Source organism: Alligator mississippiensis, chromosome 3, assembly GCF_030867095.1.
Source record: "Alligator mississippiensis isolate rAllMis1 chromosome 3, rAllMis1, whole genome shotgun sequence".
Classification (NCBI taxonomy): Eukaryota; Metazoa; Chordata; order Crocodylia; family Alligatoridae; genus Alligator; species Alligator mississippiensis.
The window spans coordinates 203036859-203053203 of NC_081826.1; the positions used below are offsets into that span (position 1 = coordinate 203036859).

Below are 16345 nucleotides of genomic sequence, written 5' to 3' on the forward strand. Positions count from 1 at the left end.
TCCAGCCACAAGCTCAGCTGCATCTCCGTCTGCTACTTGCTACTTGAATCCAAGATAAAGCTTTTTCTCTTCCCATGTTGAATGGAGGGGAAAAAAACTTGTCTTGGATTCAAGTAAATATGGTAATTTCTCCCTTTTTATCTAGTACAGAGGTGGGCAAAATGGAGGATCTGGCCAGCAGCTGGACTCCATTTCCCAGAATCCCCTGCCCACATGGCTAGGGCTGGTCTCCATCGAGACCTCAGCCACAGCTATGTTGTGATGGCAAGACTGAGGTTTATTTTCTGCCTACTTTGTAGTAGAATTGTTTCTACTTTATGCATGTTGTGTACATGTGTTCATATATAGTCAAAATTAGATAGCCAGGGCCAGGGCAGGGGCACACAGGCTGCAGATCGTGGCTCTGCCCTGGCACTGACCAAGCTGCCCCGGCTGCAAGATCCTAGTGGCTCCAGAGCAGCCCCCTGCCCTGCCCTGCCCTGCCAGCAGGGTTGGGGCCAGTCTCCATGGCAACCCCAGCCTTGTGCTATCACAGAGCAGCTGCAGCCATGCGGGCAGAGGCTGCTGGGAAATGGAATCCACTGCTGGCTGGATCTAGCCCGTGGGCTGGACTTTGCCCACCCCTGATCTAGCATATAGCCATTCAATACATATGCATGTATATATGTATGTATCTAGCTTTGACTATACATGAATACATCATGCATAATGTAGAAACAATTCTACTACAAAGTAGGCAGAAAATAAACCTTTGAGATAGTGGAAAAAGTCTGATCACTGTGAGTAAGTGATTTTATCCATTATCCTTAGGGCTAGGTACAGACATTCAAAAAGCCTGAGGTGGACTCGATCTAAATTATGTGGTTTAATATAAGCGGTGTAGTTTAGTTCAGTAGCAAGCAGAACACATGTTTGCCCCTTGGATGGGGGAGAGGCAGAGCGTGCAAATCTTGGACTAGGTTCCGCCATTTTTAAACCAGTCTATGTATGCTAAACTTCTGTTAAGGGTACTGATCAGTTTCTGATCACCTACCAGTAAAAGTGTAATGTCTGTACCTGGCCTGATAAGCCTTCCAATCCTACATAAAATTCAAGAGCAGCTAGTGATACCTTCTCATGACCAAATAATCTTTCATACATTTTAGAGTGTTTTAGGCAAGGGCAAGTTTTACTTCAAATGTATAAAATACAAAGCAAGACCAACCCAGATCTATTTAAATAGCAGCTAATAGGGTAGTTTGAGGTATATGATAATACTACACCTTCTGTCCCTTCAAGAGTTGTTTCACATAGCTGATACTAAAATGTTGTAAAAGACCAGAAAAAAGCTGAATATGTTTACTTTTTGTTTATTGCTTTAGACAACATGCATTGTTATATGAATATTATATTAATAAAAAAACAATAGTAAGACTCACAATTTATACTTACATTATAGTAAAAATATCCAAAACAAATACAAAATCCTCCAATTCCCATGGATTACAATTCAATGTCATAATGGGAAATAACGAAGTTGAATTAATAAGGATGCAATTATCCTTAATTTGCAGGGCTCTAAAACAGCTCATTAATATATTTCTAATGAAGTTTTGTGCAAACTATGCAGAAAAGACTAAAACTAAAATGGTAAGGTACTATCATGTTGGAACATGATCTCCTGACAGGGTCAAATTTGCTTTGTAAACAGGTTTTTAATGGCGTTCTTGTAATCAGTGGTCATGTGCCATATGCAGGAGGCCTTCTCTAAGAGATATCAGAAAGTAAACTCAGTTTAGACTAGAACAATTTACTCTTGTTAAGTGCAGCAAATAATTCAGGCCAAAACTGTAAAATAGGAGTGCTTACTGTTAGACACTTAAAGTGGCCTGATTTTAAAGTTTTGAAACAAGGAGCACTTGGCACCCTTGAAAATCAGGGCATTTATTATATTTAAGAGTCTAAATATGAATTGAGGTGAAAAATACTTAGCAATTTTTTTAAAAAAACATGACTCCTGGCTTCAAGTCAGCTCATCTATTAACCAGCTTCTTTGTCAAATATCACAGTCTTGTCACAAATAGATGTATATTGAATATTTTGACTAAGAAATAAGATAATAACAAGCAGTTATAAACCACAGGCCTGGGGAGTCTGCTCCGAAACAGATCTGTAACTTAAAAGAATGATTCACACTTCCTTCTAAATGAAAAGTGGTGAATGTTAAGTGACTGCATTAAACTGTCTCTTGGCTTACCTAAAGATGCTAAGTTTGATGCCATATTTTATCATTTCAGTAGTACATAAACATTACACTTCAAAGCTGCATAAGTGCAAGTCCTATATTAAAACTATAAAACAACAACAACACAAAAGGAATGTGAATTCAGTGTTAATTTCACAAATAAGATTAACACTTCTCTTGCACAAATGCCTTAAGAAGGTTCATATAGTGTAAAATACATGTAAAGTCTCCTTGTAAAGTAGAAGACTTAAGCATTTAGCTCACGTGGTATAAACTCTTAAAATAAGAGCAATTAAATACTGAGAAAACAGAGTGAATATTTTCATGTTCCTTTCCAAGAGCAAATAATTGGTTTTAGATGCCAATTCTGATCGTGCATAGGATGTATAAGATGCATAGAATTGCTCAGGAAATCATTGAAATAATAGGTGAAGGGCTAGTAGCCAAGTTTTCAAGTTTTGTGCTATGCCTCTAACAGAATTAGGTATGCCTTTGTGTGTGTTTAAGCCAGAAAAATTAAATTATCTTGGTCTTTGACAACTATTGACTTCATTAGTGCAATGCAAATTTTGCAAAATGTGAAAGTACTCTTAAAGTGATTGTAAAAATACCAAGAAATATAAACATTATTTAACTAGTTTCCCTAAGGGTAACAAGCTTTTCTGAAATAGTGTGCCAGTACCTGGTGGTTGTGATTTTGAAACAACATGTGTGTAACAACTTGCTGGTGGTGTGCCTAAAACTGTAAAAACAATTGTTTGTTTATTCCAGCTGCTAATTCTGCCAGATAAGAATAAAGGAAACCTTATCAGTGGTTTCAGTAGCATGTGTTGTTAAAGGCACAGAATAACTATCTCTTAAAATCATCAGATTTTCTGGAGATATCAAAGGAATCTGCAGCAACGGAACTGACACCAGCTGCAAGGCTAGATCGCCTCAAAGATACTTCAGATGCAGGGATATGACGTAGTTCTCGGCGAGATAATTTTATTGGGGTTATTATTCCTTGTACTTCCTTGTGTATCTCAACTGTCTGAGGATGAGAGAATAGCTGAGAATAAGATTTTGAAGGCTGTACTTCATCTGTTCCTATACTGTTTTCACTACTTGAGAAACATCTTCTGCTGTGTCCTCTCTCTGCAACTTCTTCTCCAGGCTTGTATGAATTCTGCCATGGTCTTAAATTACTTGCTAGTTTGTCAATTTCTTTAAATATCCCTCTTTGATTGTTACTTTCAGTCTTTGATATGCATTTGACTTCTTCTGAAGAGACTTCTGCTTCATCTTGGCTCAATGTCCTGTCACCAGCACAATGACCTAAAATAAAATTTCCCAGGAAGCAAATGGTTAAGATAAAATGCTCATTGGTATTTCAGTCAAAGAAGCATCATTATTTTACTGAACATTATCTAGGAATCAGTTTTAGGACAGTAATGAGATTAAGTATGTAAAATTTCTATAACAATAATAATAATAATTATTCACAATGCAACTAATTATCTCATATATAAGACTGTTACTTCTAATTGTAACACTTATACAAAGTTTTTCACCGTTTTAATTTTGACACTGTACTTCCAGATGACCCTGAAACACGCAACTAAATTATAAAAGGGCCAAATTTTCAAAATGTGCTTAGCTATGCAGGAAAACACACAATTCTGCATGTCTTGTTTTAAAGTGTACCTATGCATTTCTACACTTCCTTTTTAAATGTGGGTCAAAAAGTTGCCAGAAAAACAGGTGTTTGTGTAATAGAATAATGGTAAATCCAAGAACAAATGAAAAGTAAGCACAATATTTAAACTAACATTACAAAAATAGTGAACTAACTGTATTACTTCTGGCAAAGATAGAAAATATTTTTGTCTGATTACTTGGCTAGGTCCAGTGTTTGAAGAAATTCTTGTCTCAAAATATGCACTTGCCTGCCAGCTAAACACCTCTAAAATAATTCTACCCACACATTAGAATCAGACCTCTGGATATGCCGAAATGGACTCGTGTTGTTCCCAAGACTGCCATTGAAAAGTAAGTCCTGCCCACCCACTCTCGCTTTGCATATTCCAGATCCAGAATGTAAGAATGCTCTGAGGATGCCCCACTCTGCAAGGATCAAGCAGGACAGATACAGATTTTGAAAGCAGAGGGAAATGACATATAGGCCAGTCAGTCTCACTTGCATCCTAGGCGAAGTCTTCGAAAAAATTATCAAGGCTCACATTTGCGAGAGCCCGACAGGACAAATTATGCTGAGGGGAAACCAGCATGGGTTCATAGCAGGTAGATCATGCCTGACTAATCTAGTCTCTTTTTATGACCAGGTTACAAAACCCCTGGACGCAGAAGTAGGGGTTGATGTCGTATACTTAGACTTCAGGAAGGCCTTCGATACAGTATCCCACCCCATACTGGTAAACAAGTTAAGAGGCTGTGACTTAGATGACTACACAGTCCGATGGGTGGCGAATTGGCTAGAGGGTCGCACCCAGAGAGTCGTAGTGGATGGGTCGGTATCGACCTGGAAGGGTGTGGGCAGTGGGGTCCCGCAGGGCTCCTAGGACCGATTCTCTTCAATATCTTCATCAGCGACTTGGACGAGGGAGTGAAGTGTACTCTGTCCAAGTTTGCGGATGACACAAAACTGTGGGGAGAAGTGGACATGCCGGAGGGCAGGGAACAACTACAAGCAGACCTGGACAGGTTGGACATATGGGCAGAAAACAACAGAATGCAATTCAACAAGGAGAAATACAAAGTGCTGCACCTAGGGAGGAAAAATGTCCAGCATACCTACTGCCTAGGGAATGACCTGCTGGGTGGAATGGAAGTGGAAAGGGATCTTGGAGTCCTAGTGGACTCCAAGATGAACATGAGCCGGCAGTGTGATGAAGCCATCAGAAAAGCCAATGGCACTTTATCGTGCATCAGCAGATGCATGACGAATAGGTCCAAGGAGGTGATACTTCCCCTCTATCGGGCGCTGGTCAGACCGCAGTTGGAGTACTGCGTGCAATTCTGGGCGCCGCACTTCAAGAGGGATGTGGATAATCTGGAGAGGGTCCAGAGAAGGGCCACTCGTATGGTTAAGGGCTTGCAGGCCAGGCCCTGTGAGGAGAGACTGGGGCACCTGGACCTCTTCAGCCTCCGCAAGAGAAGGTTGAGAGGCGACCTTGTGGCTGCCTATAAGTTCATCACGGGAGCACAGAAGGGAATTGGTGAGGTTTTATTCACCAAGGTGCCCCCGGGGGTTACAAGAAATAATGGCCACAAGCTAGCAGAGAGCAGATTTAGACTAGACATTAGGAAGAACTTCTTCATAGTTAGAGTGGCCAAGGTCTGGAATGGGCTCTCAAGGGAGGTGGTGCTCTCCCCTACCCTGGGGGTCTTCAAGAGGAGGTTAGATAAGCATCTAGCTGGGGTCATCTAGACCCAGCACTCTTTCCTGCCTATGCAGGGGGTCAGACTCAATGATCTACTGAGGTCCCTTCTGACCCTAGCATCTATGACTCTATGACATCCCCAGAATGTCATCACTGCTGTATTTCTGGGGCTGGAGGATGTAAACTAGGAGTGATAGGCAGATAGCCCCAAGACCAGTGTGGAGCCAGTGTAGACAATGCCTCTTTTTAAGGGTTTGTGTTACCCAAAGTTGTGGAGGGAAGACCAGGGAGAGTTGCTTGAAAGCAAGAGACATGAAGCAACCAGTAAAACAAGATGACAAAAACTGTATCACCACCACCCCCAAAGCTAATTGTAAGAGGCTGAAATCTGTGCAGTTAGGTATCAAGGACAATTACTTGTCCTGTAATTTTAAGATAGGACACCCCTTCTTGTCTTAGGTCTTATGCTTCAGAAGTCTCCCAGGGTGATTTTTGGTTCACTCTCTACCAGGCTGTACTATACGGCCAAGTTAAGAACTACAGGTACTCCTCACTTAACGACCTACCTGTTTAACGACCGCGTGGACTTACGACCAGCTCTCCGAGCAGTCAGTATTGTACGAAACGTATTGTGGAAATGGCAGCGCGGCGTCAGCACGGCATCTCAAGCCAAGGCACGCAGCATCAAGGGGAGGCTCCTCGCATATCGGCCAATTCGCTTAACAACCTAGTCTCAGGAATGGAACTCGGTCGTTAAGTGAGGAGTGCCTGTACTATATTTTCTTATATACAATGCATGCTGTGACCGAGCGTCCGTCCTGGGTACCCGTTTCTCTGATAGCTCCCCCAATTCCCGCCTGCCACGACTTGATCTACATACAATTTTTTTGGGGGGGGAACAGTTGTTAGATACCGGTACCCCGGTAATGAACATGTGGGTCAGGTCTTAATTATAAGTGCTTTATTAAAGTTAGTCTGGCTCTCTCTCTTTCTCTTTAAACGTGAATCCCCCAGGGTCGCCGTGGGGTTCTCAGTGTCTGCCGTCTGGGAGTAACGCAGAGCTACTGGTTGGCTTGTTCCTCAATAATCAGCCGCTAACAAGGCAATTAGCGGCTGGTTAACGCCGATATCGGGATTCCCCGGCTGTGGCTTGTGCCGGCTTGCAAAGCGCAACTTCGTCAATTTCCTTTCCTTTCACTTTCTGGCATCTTGGCTTCCCCTTCCCCCTCCGGAGTGAGATCGGGGTTACAGGGGCTACCGGCAATGTCGAGGCTTCTTCGCACTTTTCCCTCTCTGCCCCTTCCTTCCTCTTCTTGCCCCTCGTTCGGGGAATCCCCACGCTGAGCCCTCAGAGTTGCGGGGGAGCTTTCGCGCCGCCGCTCCGTTTATAACTCACCGCCGAGGCTGTCTTCTCCAGGTACGACGCAATCCAGGGAAGGACGTCTCACTTCCCCTCAAAACTCCCAATTTTGTCTAGGAGTGTTGTCCCTTCTGGTTCCTCTTTGCGAATGTGTGCCTGAAGGCAACCTTGGGAAGTTTCCTCCCCCCTTTATTTCACTTTCCTGGCTCTGTATTGGCTGCCCTGGGGTTATTCGTTGATTTTCCAGATGTCTTCATCTCTGGCAGCTGCTCCCTCATTTTAGTAACCGTGTTGCGGCTGCGGCACTGTTACACATACCTTTTCCACAAAAACCAGCTGCTGGAAATTGGAGTGCACATTATATATGAAAAATATGGTAAGAACAAGTTCTTCTGTTTATTGGGTAAGATGAAAAGTAAGATCAGCAAGGATCTACATGGAGCAGAACAATGAGCAGGCTAAGCTCCCTAGCTACTGCTACTCTATTACTTACTACAAGGAAACATCTTTTTTTCTTCATTTTGCCTTTCAAAAGCAAAGGTGTGTATTATATTTTAGTGTTTGTTGTATGGGATAAAATACAAGAATGTGTTTGTCTGCAGTGTATAAACCACGGCATCCGGCATATCTGCATGTTTTCTGCTGTTAGGAAAAAAGTCTTCTATTTATTAGAACTGTGTGACACTCCATGGGGTACCTTTCAACACATAATACCTGCACAGCCAAGTGCTTAAAGAAGCTATGGGACTTGCCTTGGAGTTACTGGTATGCACAACTGGCTACCACATATTTACAAAACGGGCTGGTATTCACTCAACAACAACCTCCAGTAGAGTCAGTTACAATATCATTTGAAAGCTATCAGATAAGAAAGGAGGGAGTTCTACAAACTCTAGTGGTTTGAGACAGTGACTGACAATCTGCCTTAGAATCCAAAAAGAGCAGATCAAAGTATTAGATATAGATAAAATTAGATAAAATTATAGATAAAATATACATATAGATAAAATTTAGTGTTAAAGCTTTGATGTATTACCAACTGCTGCATCTAGAAGCAAACACCTTCTTCCACTTTAGAGGGGTGATGCAATAAGTTTTTATGGATAACACTTTGCTCAGTTAAAAATGAAATAATGGGAGCACTATTTTGATCAAATCTACTCAAAGGTGAAAAGCTAAAGACCTCATGTTTTCCACTGAACACACTTCAAAAAATTATATCTACTTTCTAATGCTAAAATACATACACTTAGTTGGTGCCAACAGCTGATGAAATGGCTCTCCTACCAGTTCCTTCACTTTCTTCTTTAGATCCCTGCTGGTTTTCTTATAGAAAAATAAGTCTTTTTCCAGTTGCTGGACTTTACCTTCATACATTTTAAGGGTTTCTGCAATTCCTTCACCGTCTTGTTCTAAGACAACAAAGTTAATTTCAGCTTTGGCACATATTTTTGTGTATAAAAGTGAAAGGAGATAATGCAAAGCTGGACAGATGACATCCTACATCTCATTAGCAGTTTGCTTCAAGAAGTTTTAAATTAATACATTTTAACTGGTATTGTACTACATAACTAAGTCACCCATTGTAGCAGCAAGTCTAATCATAGATAAATCAAATCAGACTATATTTCTTATAGTTCATTTTATATCAATAGAACATAAAGTACTAAAGACCAGAGACAGTTGGACTATGCCATGAAAATTAATTAAATCAACTATATAAAGAATGTCTAGTTTATCTCTGCCAGAATCCTTCTGGGTGGTTTTGTTTACTATTAGTATGTCTAGGGTTCCAATTCTGTGACACATTGCTATGGCTGTATTCCAAATTACTTGCACTTAATACTGTACATATTCAGTGCATATTTAAGAGGCGTTTGTACTGTTTATATAATGTTTATATTACACGTGTTCAAATAATATAAATCTAGACATGCACTGCTTATATAATGTTTGTATTATATATGTTCAAATAATACAAATCCAGACATGCACACAAAGATATTTTGAAGTTGGCTTATTAGCAGTCTTTAGCAGGCTACAGTAGTCTGCGCTCAGCAGGAAACAGGGATTCTTACTTTATCTTAATAAGATGATCTTAAAGAGATCCACTTTGACAGTATTTGCATATTATTTTTTGTAATTTTATATTTCAAAGTGAGCTTTTGCATAATTATACTTTTTCTTTTGACCACTTTGACTAATTACAAAGTAGGACATGCAATAGACAGTGGTCTCAAAAAAGAAAAAAAAATGTACACGCACACAAGTATTGTGCTGTGTTTTCAGCTGTAAGTGCGTAGATGTCAATGGTGGTCTTTTTTTTAAATCTATTGTCACTTACATTGTAAATTATACTTCTTGATTTCTAAGGAAACTGCACTTGGCACTGTCAATCAATATGTCTTTGTATTCTTGATGATTAAAGTATCTGTATATTTTTTCAGACACCCTTTGAATGCTTTTTCAGAGCATTCTTACATTTCCTGGAATAAACTGTCATCTAAACTGATGAAGAGAGATAATTCAATGGTCATATAAAAATGTAAATGTTGGTCTTAAAAAAAACCTTGTATATAAAGAAGGTTCCCTTCTCTCTCAAAAGACAGTCTTCCAAAATGTCAGCTCTGTCCCGAGAACTGAAGGTATAGTACATGATACTTACTAGGAGAAGTAAAGCATCCTTAAAGCATTGAACCCCAAACTCTTCTCCCATAGTTTATAGACTTTGGATCAAGCCCTGTTCTTTTTATTAAAAAAAACCAAACCTAGTTCCATGCAAATGGACACTGATTCTGGGGGTACAATATAATAATGGGGTCTGAGTTTAAGGTGCTAAGGTACTCACAAATAAAGGTGGTGTTGGTGCCCAGCACCACCTATGAAAAAAAGATCCCAGAAAATTCTACAACAAGATAAGTACATCTAAAGGGGCTCAAGTTAGAGGTTAGTCAGTACCTCAGGTCAGTCAGCACCTACTTCTGATAATCAACTTTAATGGAACTGGCTATTTTTATAATTAAACAGGCGAGACTCAGTCCTTACATTTTTATTAACAGCAGCGAATTCTTCCACATTTTAAAAAGGTTATTACTTAATCTGTTGTGTCTCATATTAAACTTTAACGTTTAATATTCTTTTACAAAGGACATGCATCCTATCAGAGAGCAGAATTAATAAAATTGCACAGCAAACTATGACTACTCAAACATATGTATCAAGCATGAAGTTTTAGCTAAAAGACAATACTTCTTTTTGGTGTAATAGTACAACTGGCTCCAAAAGAAGTAAATACCTTTAAAATGATGCAATACTAACTGCATCTTTTGTTCGTGTTCTTTCTGCTGTAGGGTGAGTCGCTTATCACACTGCAGCTTTAGGTGTTCAAGTACAGATTCTAGTTCACGGATTATGTTATCTTGTTCTGTGACCCTCATCTCCAGCTCTTCAGTCTGCAGCTGTAACTTACGTTCAGCCTCACGTAGGCCAACAACCTAATAAAAATGTTAGAATCTTAAAAACCATCCCTAGACATGGAAACAGATTTGATTAATGATCTGATACTGTTTTGAATAAAAAGATGATCTTGCATATTTTATTTTAATGCTTGACTGGAAACAAATAGATTAATGAAAACAGTATTTATATACCCACAAACAATGTCTTTATAAGCCACAAGTATTTTGGAAACAAAATGGCCTAGATTACACATCCATACCAAAAAGTGAAAGTGACAATGCACTAGAATGCAGAATTTCATTTTGGAAACTAAGTTTTCATATTTTGCAAAAAATATCCATATAACCTTAATAATAAGAATACAATAAAAGTTGATACAATGTTGTCTTCCTGCTTTTACTAAAACCTGTAATAAAAGAGGTAGGTACTGCTTTTTTATCTCAGACTTACACTAAATGTTAAGTGAGAGCTTAAAAATGTTAACTTAGAACTTAAAAGGTGTTAACTGTCTGCATTACAAGCCTTCCACCAGCAGACAGTCACATAGACACCAATGCAGGGTCTGGCAGCCTCACCCAGCTCTACAGTAGCAGATCTGCCAGCAGGGTGCACAAGGTATCTATGCAGGCCTCACATGTAAAAAGGACTGCAGCAGCTGGCAAAGAACAGGCACCTCTATGCACACTCTCTGGCAGCTTCCCAATGGAAGCCTGCTGTCACTTACGGAGCTGATACTGTTCTGCTTGCCACCAGGAAACAGTGTTTGTATATCCACTTACAGTTTTAGCTGCAGAACATGAGCTCTGTGGGCAAAACTATGTAGTTACACCAGGCCACAGTTATTAATTTTAGTGCTAGTAATTTTAATATAAACCATCAGCTAGAGCTAGCCTCTACCACTCAACTCAAGGCAGTAGAGTTCTTCAAAAAAATGGAAAACCCTTTCTTTTGATCTACCCTTAGCACATACAATCTTAAGAAACAGCTAGTAGCAATGACAACGAACTAGGGTAATAGGCTACATACATTATACCCATTCACATATGCCTTAGCCAAAAGACTTGCTTAGCTGCTAGATTCCAGATTAAAACCCAGCAATTGCTCAAACTAAAAAATAACATTTGATCCCAGCACAGCATGTTGCTCAACCAAGGGTCAAAAAGTCTGTCTGCAGCCAGATTTTACTATCATACTAAAGACCTGTAAATATCCAAAACATCATTGCACTTGACATTTCCTAGCAGTGTTCATTCATCTACTGATCATCTCTACCAGCTAGGACTGGCACTTAACAGTAACAACCCCAGATGATTATAACATTTCAATGTGCTGGTAAATCCTCAGCTGAGGAAAGCAGAGACAAGATGTAGTGAAGATGCCACTGCTCAAAACCAAGCAAAGAATTGAAGTGATAAAAAAAAGATCAGAAGAAATGAGCTGCCCATTTGTCCTGCTACTGAGGGCAAAATCTTTGGTGGCTGAAACTGAAGGCGGGGTTGCAGAATCATGAGAGTGACATTAAGGAAGGGGAGAGGCAAGGGAGTAGGAGTTGAAAGGGATGGAAAGGAAAGCGGGGGGAAATTATATTTTACAGAGGCAGTGAATTGGGGATGAGAAGTAAGGCTGGGTTGGGGAGCTCTCTTTCCTAGATTAGAAGCAGCTGAGCAGGAATGAATGGGATGGGATGGATTATTCTGTATTTTGGGGGGAATTTGTTTAGGTATACTATCTTATTTTAATGTTTTATTCTGCTTTTAGAAGTTTGTTCTCTTCTATTGTAAACCACCCTAAGCCTTTTTTGGGAAGGGCAGCATATAAATCAAATAAAAAGCCATAATCACATTTATCTATTTACAAAGAACACTACTGTTGTTCTTTTGGGGTGCAGAAAAGAATAAGGGACACAGGTAAGTAGATTCAAAGAGCACTGATAACAATTAGCATTCTCAGAAGATTGTAAAATCCTTTCACTATTATTTGTTAAAGTTTTGTATTTCTTCTTAGCTGGAAAACAATACCTATATCAGATAACTACACTTGATCTGAGCCTTCAAGAGAATCCTCGCTTCCATAACTAAAACCAAACACTGTTAGGTTGGTGACATCTCAAATGAAATAGACAAACCTGACCTATGAATAGCCTATTTACAGCAGTGAATAAAGATTGCATGATATTCAATGCAATACAGGAGAGTTTTGATCCTGAGCAGTCTGTATTGAAAAGACAGATTCAGTTCACACCCCTGCCCTTGTTTTGGGAAAGAACCATGAGGCTCTGAAAAATTTGGAGGACTTTGTTCTATTACCATTGAACAGTAAGATCCAGTGCTATGTTATTCATCAGCTACCACAAACCTTGTTGAAGTACTTGCAAAGGATAGCTCTGAGATCAACAGCAGACAGGGAAATTAGTTTTCCCATTACATTGGCCTCATTCTGGGAAAGAATCTGAGATGAAGCTCTGAGCAAGTGTTGGCGATTCTGAATACTTTCATTCTTATAGTCAATAGCAGCCTCCAAGGCTTCAATCCCTTCTTCCAGTTGGAAAAGGACATGTTCTTCCTAAAATAAAAGCAGATATCAGCTTTTTATTTAAGAGATATGCAAGAAAACAACTGTACACTCAATGTAAATTGATTTACATTGAGTGGGAGACTGACCCGACAGAAACACATGCAATGTATTAGATACCGGCCACGTCTACACGAGATACTAACTGTGCAGTAGCTTGTGACTACTGTGCAGGAGCATCGCCGGGCATGAACCATGATGTGATGCTACTGCGCAGTAGTAATGAGCTACTGAGCAGTAAGTGTCACTAGGCAAACATGCCGGGACGCTACTGCACAGTAATGCCGGTTACTGTGCAGGCATTTAGTACTTGATTATGCAAGTAGTAAATGCCAGCACAGTAACAACTATGTGGTCATCGTCTTGTGTAGACACGGCCACTGAGGAAAAATAATAGTCCCAAGTTGAAGTATTTCTCTTTTTCAGTAAGTTTTTAAGTTTCCCACTTGGTAGAGGGTCCACAAAAAGTCTGCATGCAGTACATAGGACCTATTTCACTTAAGCTTAACATAATTATACTGATCAGTCCTTAGCAATATACCTTCTTTGCATAATGCATCTCAGTTCCCATGACAGATATCAGCTCCTCATCATGGAGGTGATGTATTTTGGGTTCTGATGAGAAGACATCAAAAACTTGCAACGAGTGTCTCCAGCTGACCAATCCTAAGCAAAATTTCTCTGGAAACTACTAGTCAACTCTAAGGCCTTATATGTATAGGAAAATTATGCTGATTTGACACAAGGTGTTATTTGAGAGATTTAACTAATGCAAGGGGACATGTCTTTACAAGTGTGCACATGCAGTTTCCGGTGCCTCAAAGCAGTTTGAGCTGCTGCAAACTGCATGTGGCACGTGTGCAAGTGTTTGCCGTGCTGCTAATTTACAGTGTGGTAGGTTTTTTTGACACCAGAAAATCCCGGTGTCAAAAAAACTGGCAATGAAAAAAGCAGTGTGCGCCTTCAGAAAGGGAGCCTGGTTCACCAGAGCCATACTCTGGTTGTTGACCAGGCTCCAAGCAGCCAGCTCGGTGCTACTGCTGCCCCAGGAGGCCCAGCACCCCAGGTAAGGCTGCTGGGTTCAGCACAGGTTCTGGGTTCAGCCTCCCCTAGCCCACCCAGGTCACTTTGCCAAGCATCGGACCATGTGTACAGGAGCGTGCCTGAGGACAAATAGCAGCAGCATATATTTGTTTGCTTAATTTTAGATTTCTGTAACTTAATCCAAAATTATTTTAGTGTAAATACTAACTTTGTATCTAATTCTTAATTTGGAACTCAGGAAAATTAAGACGTTTTGGCAGGATTGATTTGGAAAGAGCAGCAGTATATTGCCAAGTCTGCTATTTGTCCCATGAAAAATGCGGACCCCAGCACATGCACATTCATGGGGATGCATAGGGTTTGCATAGGTTTGACACACTTATTCAGTTTTAAAAGGCAGAATCTTGATTTCCACCTAGAAAGAAGAAATACTGTGGGTTCAAGGAAGAAAAACAATAAAGCCATAGATAACAGACACCAATGGGACCAGATCATCTCATAACCTGAACTTTTTTACCTGGAAAATGAAGCTACTATTGTAGTACTTTATTTGAATGTTGCTGTAACAATGACAAAATTCTCAATTTTGGTCTATATACTGTTGAATAATTGCTGTATTTATTTTACTGTTTACTTACATCAGCTGACAACACTCTACCATCCTTAAGTTTCTCATCTACGCTATTTCTTCTTCTGAGCAACTGATCCCTTTCCTTCTGGAGAACTTGAATTTCTTCCAAGATTTCTCTCTTGCCTTCAGTGGTGACATTCTGAAGCTGCACACTTTTATCACATAGTTTCTGGTCCAGTATACTCAAGCGCGTAGATAATTTCAAGCTATCTGTGTTTAAAGCCTAAAAAACATCAAATCCCACCCAAAACAAAAAAAAATCCTCATTCATCTAAAACACAAATACTCTTCATGAAATTATTAATTAACTAAAATGTACATAGCTTAAAACTGCAGTTCCTTCAGGGCAGGAATTCTTTTCTGTGTCTACCTCACTCCAAGCACAATGGCACTCCAATCCCACTGGACAGGACACCTTATCTACTAATTATCTAATTTAAATAAAATGAGTGAATAAATCTCAGACATAACATTAAATGAAGAACTAGTCATAACCAGTTATGGCGACACTTGCTATAGATGAAGAAATCTATTTTTAACCTTCCATTCATTGTCATTATAAATAAAGGCCAAATTATTTTCTCCTCGCTCTATAATTTGCAAAGGGATCAGCCAAGTTTTAAGTAAATATTTAATCGCCTGTACATATTGTAGCAGGCCTAAGCTTCTTTAGGTAGACTGCCACTCCCTGGTGGTCAACCCCAGTCCGCTTCCTTCTGTGGGAACTTAACAACCTCTCTTGTCATGCCTTGGAAGGTGGTACTTAGATAACCAAGTCAGTATTTTAATCAGCAGCAGCTCTCATGGAGTTCTTAGACCCTCCAGCAGTTCCTTGGAGTCCTTGGGCCTTTCAAAAGCCCCCCGCAACATTGCACCCTTTCAGAGGGTTCTCAGGAGTCTCCCCAACACCACTACAGATTCTCCCTGCCTCACTCAGTCCCCGTGCCACAGACCACTGCAGTCCTCTCAGGAGCACCTTCTCGTTTTGTAGCCTAAACCAGACTGCCATCAGCCCCAGGAGTCTGGGTTATGTGGTGGCTAAGTTCTGCCTCTTTCAGTTAACATGAAAAACATAGTTTCCCTTAAAGGCATCACTGCCCCTTTACCATATCTCCAGTATCAGGGCAGGCGCCCCTGTTACATTCCATGACATTTTGTCTCTAAAACACAAAGCATGTCTTTAGCGAAGGTGAATGATGTCATTATTATACATTATTCCCATTTTAAAGACAGGGAAATAGATGTGGAGAAACTGAGACCGAGATAAACTGATTCAGCCAACATTGCATAATGAATCAATGTAAGCATCAATCACAGAAGACAGCTTGCCTGAATCCCCTGCTGCAGCTTTGTAATTTACTTCTCACCTGGGCACTCATTGTTATCATAACAGATTATAATAAATAAATCATTAATCACCTGGCTAGATCTTAGTTTCTTGATTTCCAAATGACTCTTCTCTTGAAATAATTCTTCTTTCTTGGTTATGATAGCTTCTCTTTTCTTTAAATCTTCTTCCAGTTGTGCTAACTCTTGCCTTTGATTCAAAACTTTTTCTAGTTCTTCATCCAACCATTTCTTTTGTTCTTCCAGTTCCTACATTAAACGTAAGGAAATATAAATAATAAGACTTATAAGCATCTCTTTGCTGAAGACATTTTCCACCTACAGTA

The 16345-nt window shown here is 39.9% G+C and overlaps 1 protein-coding gene across 1 annotated transcript in view; it reads right to left on the bottom strand.

Moving 5' to 3' along the window:
- Positions 1-1333: 1333 nt before the first annotated feature.
- The window catches only part of KIF27 (kinesin family member 27), a 50702-nt gene continuing 35690 nt past the window's right edge, over positions 1334-16345 (bottom strand). The window contains exons 13-18 of the mRNA XM_006263728.2: positions 16092-16268; positions 14680-14895; positions 12782-12988; positions 10263-10461; positions 8215-8379; positions 1334-3541 (exon numbers count right to left, since the gene is read on the bottom strand). Of these exons, the coding sequence (XP_006263790.1) occupies positions 3075-3541; positions 8215-8379; positions 10263-10461; positions 12782-12988; positions 14680-14895; positions 16092-16268 (1431 nt within the window). The 3' untranslated portion in view covers positions 1334-3074. The remainder of the gene's footprint in view (positions 3542-8214; positions 8380-10262; positions 10462-12781; positions 12989-14679; positions 14896-16091; positions 16269-16345) is intronic.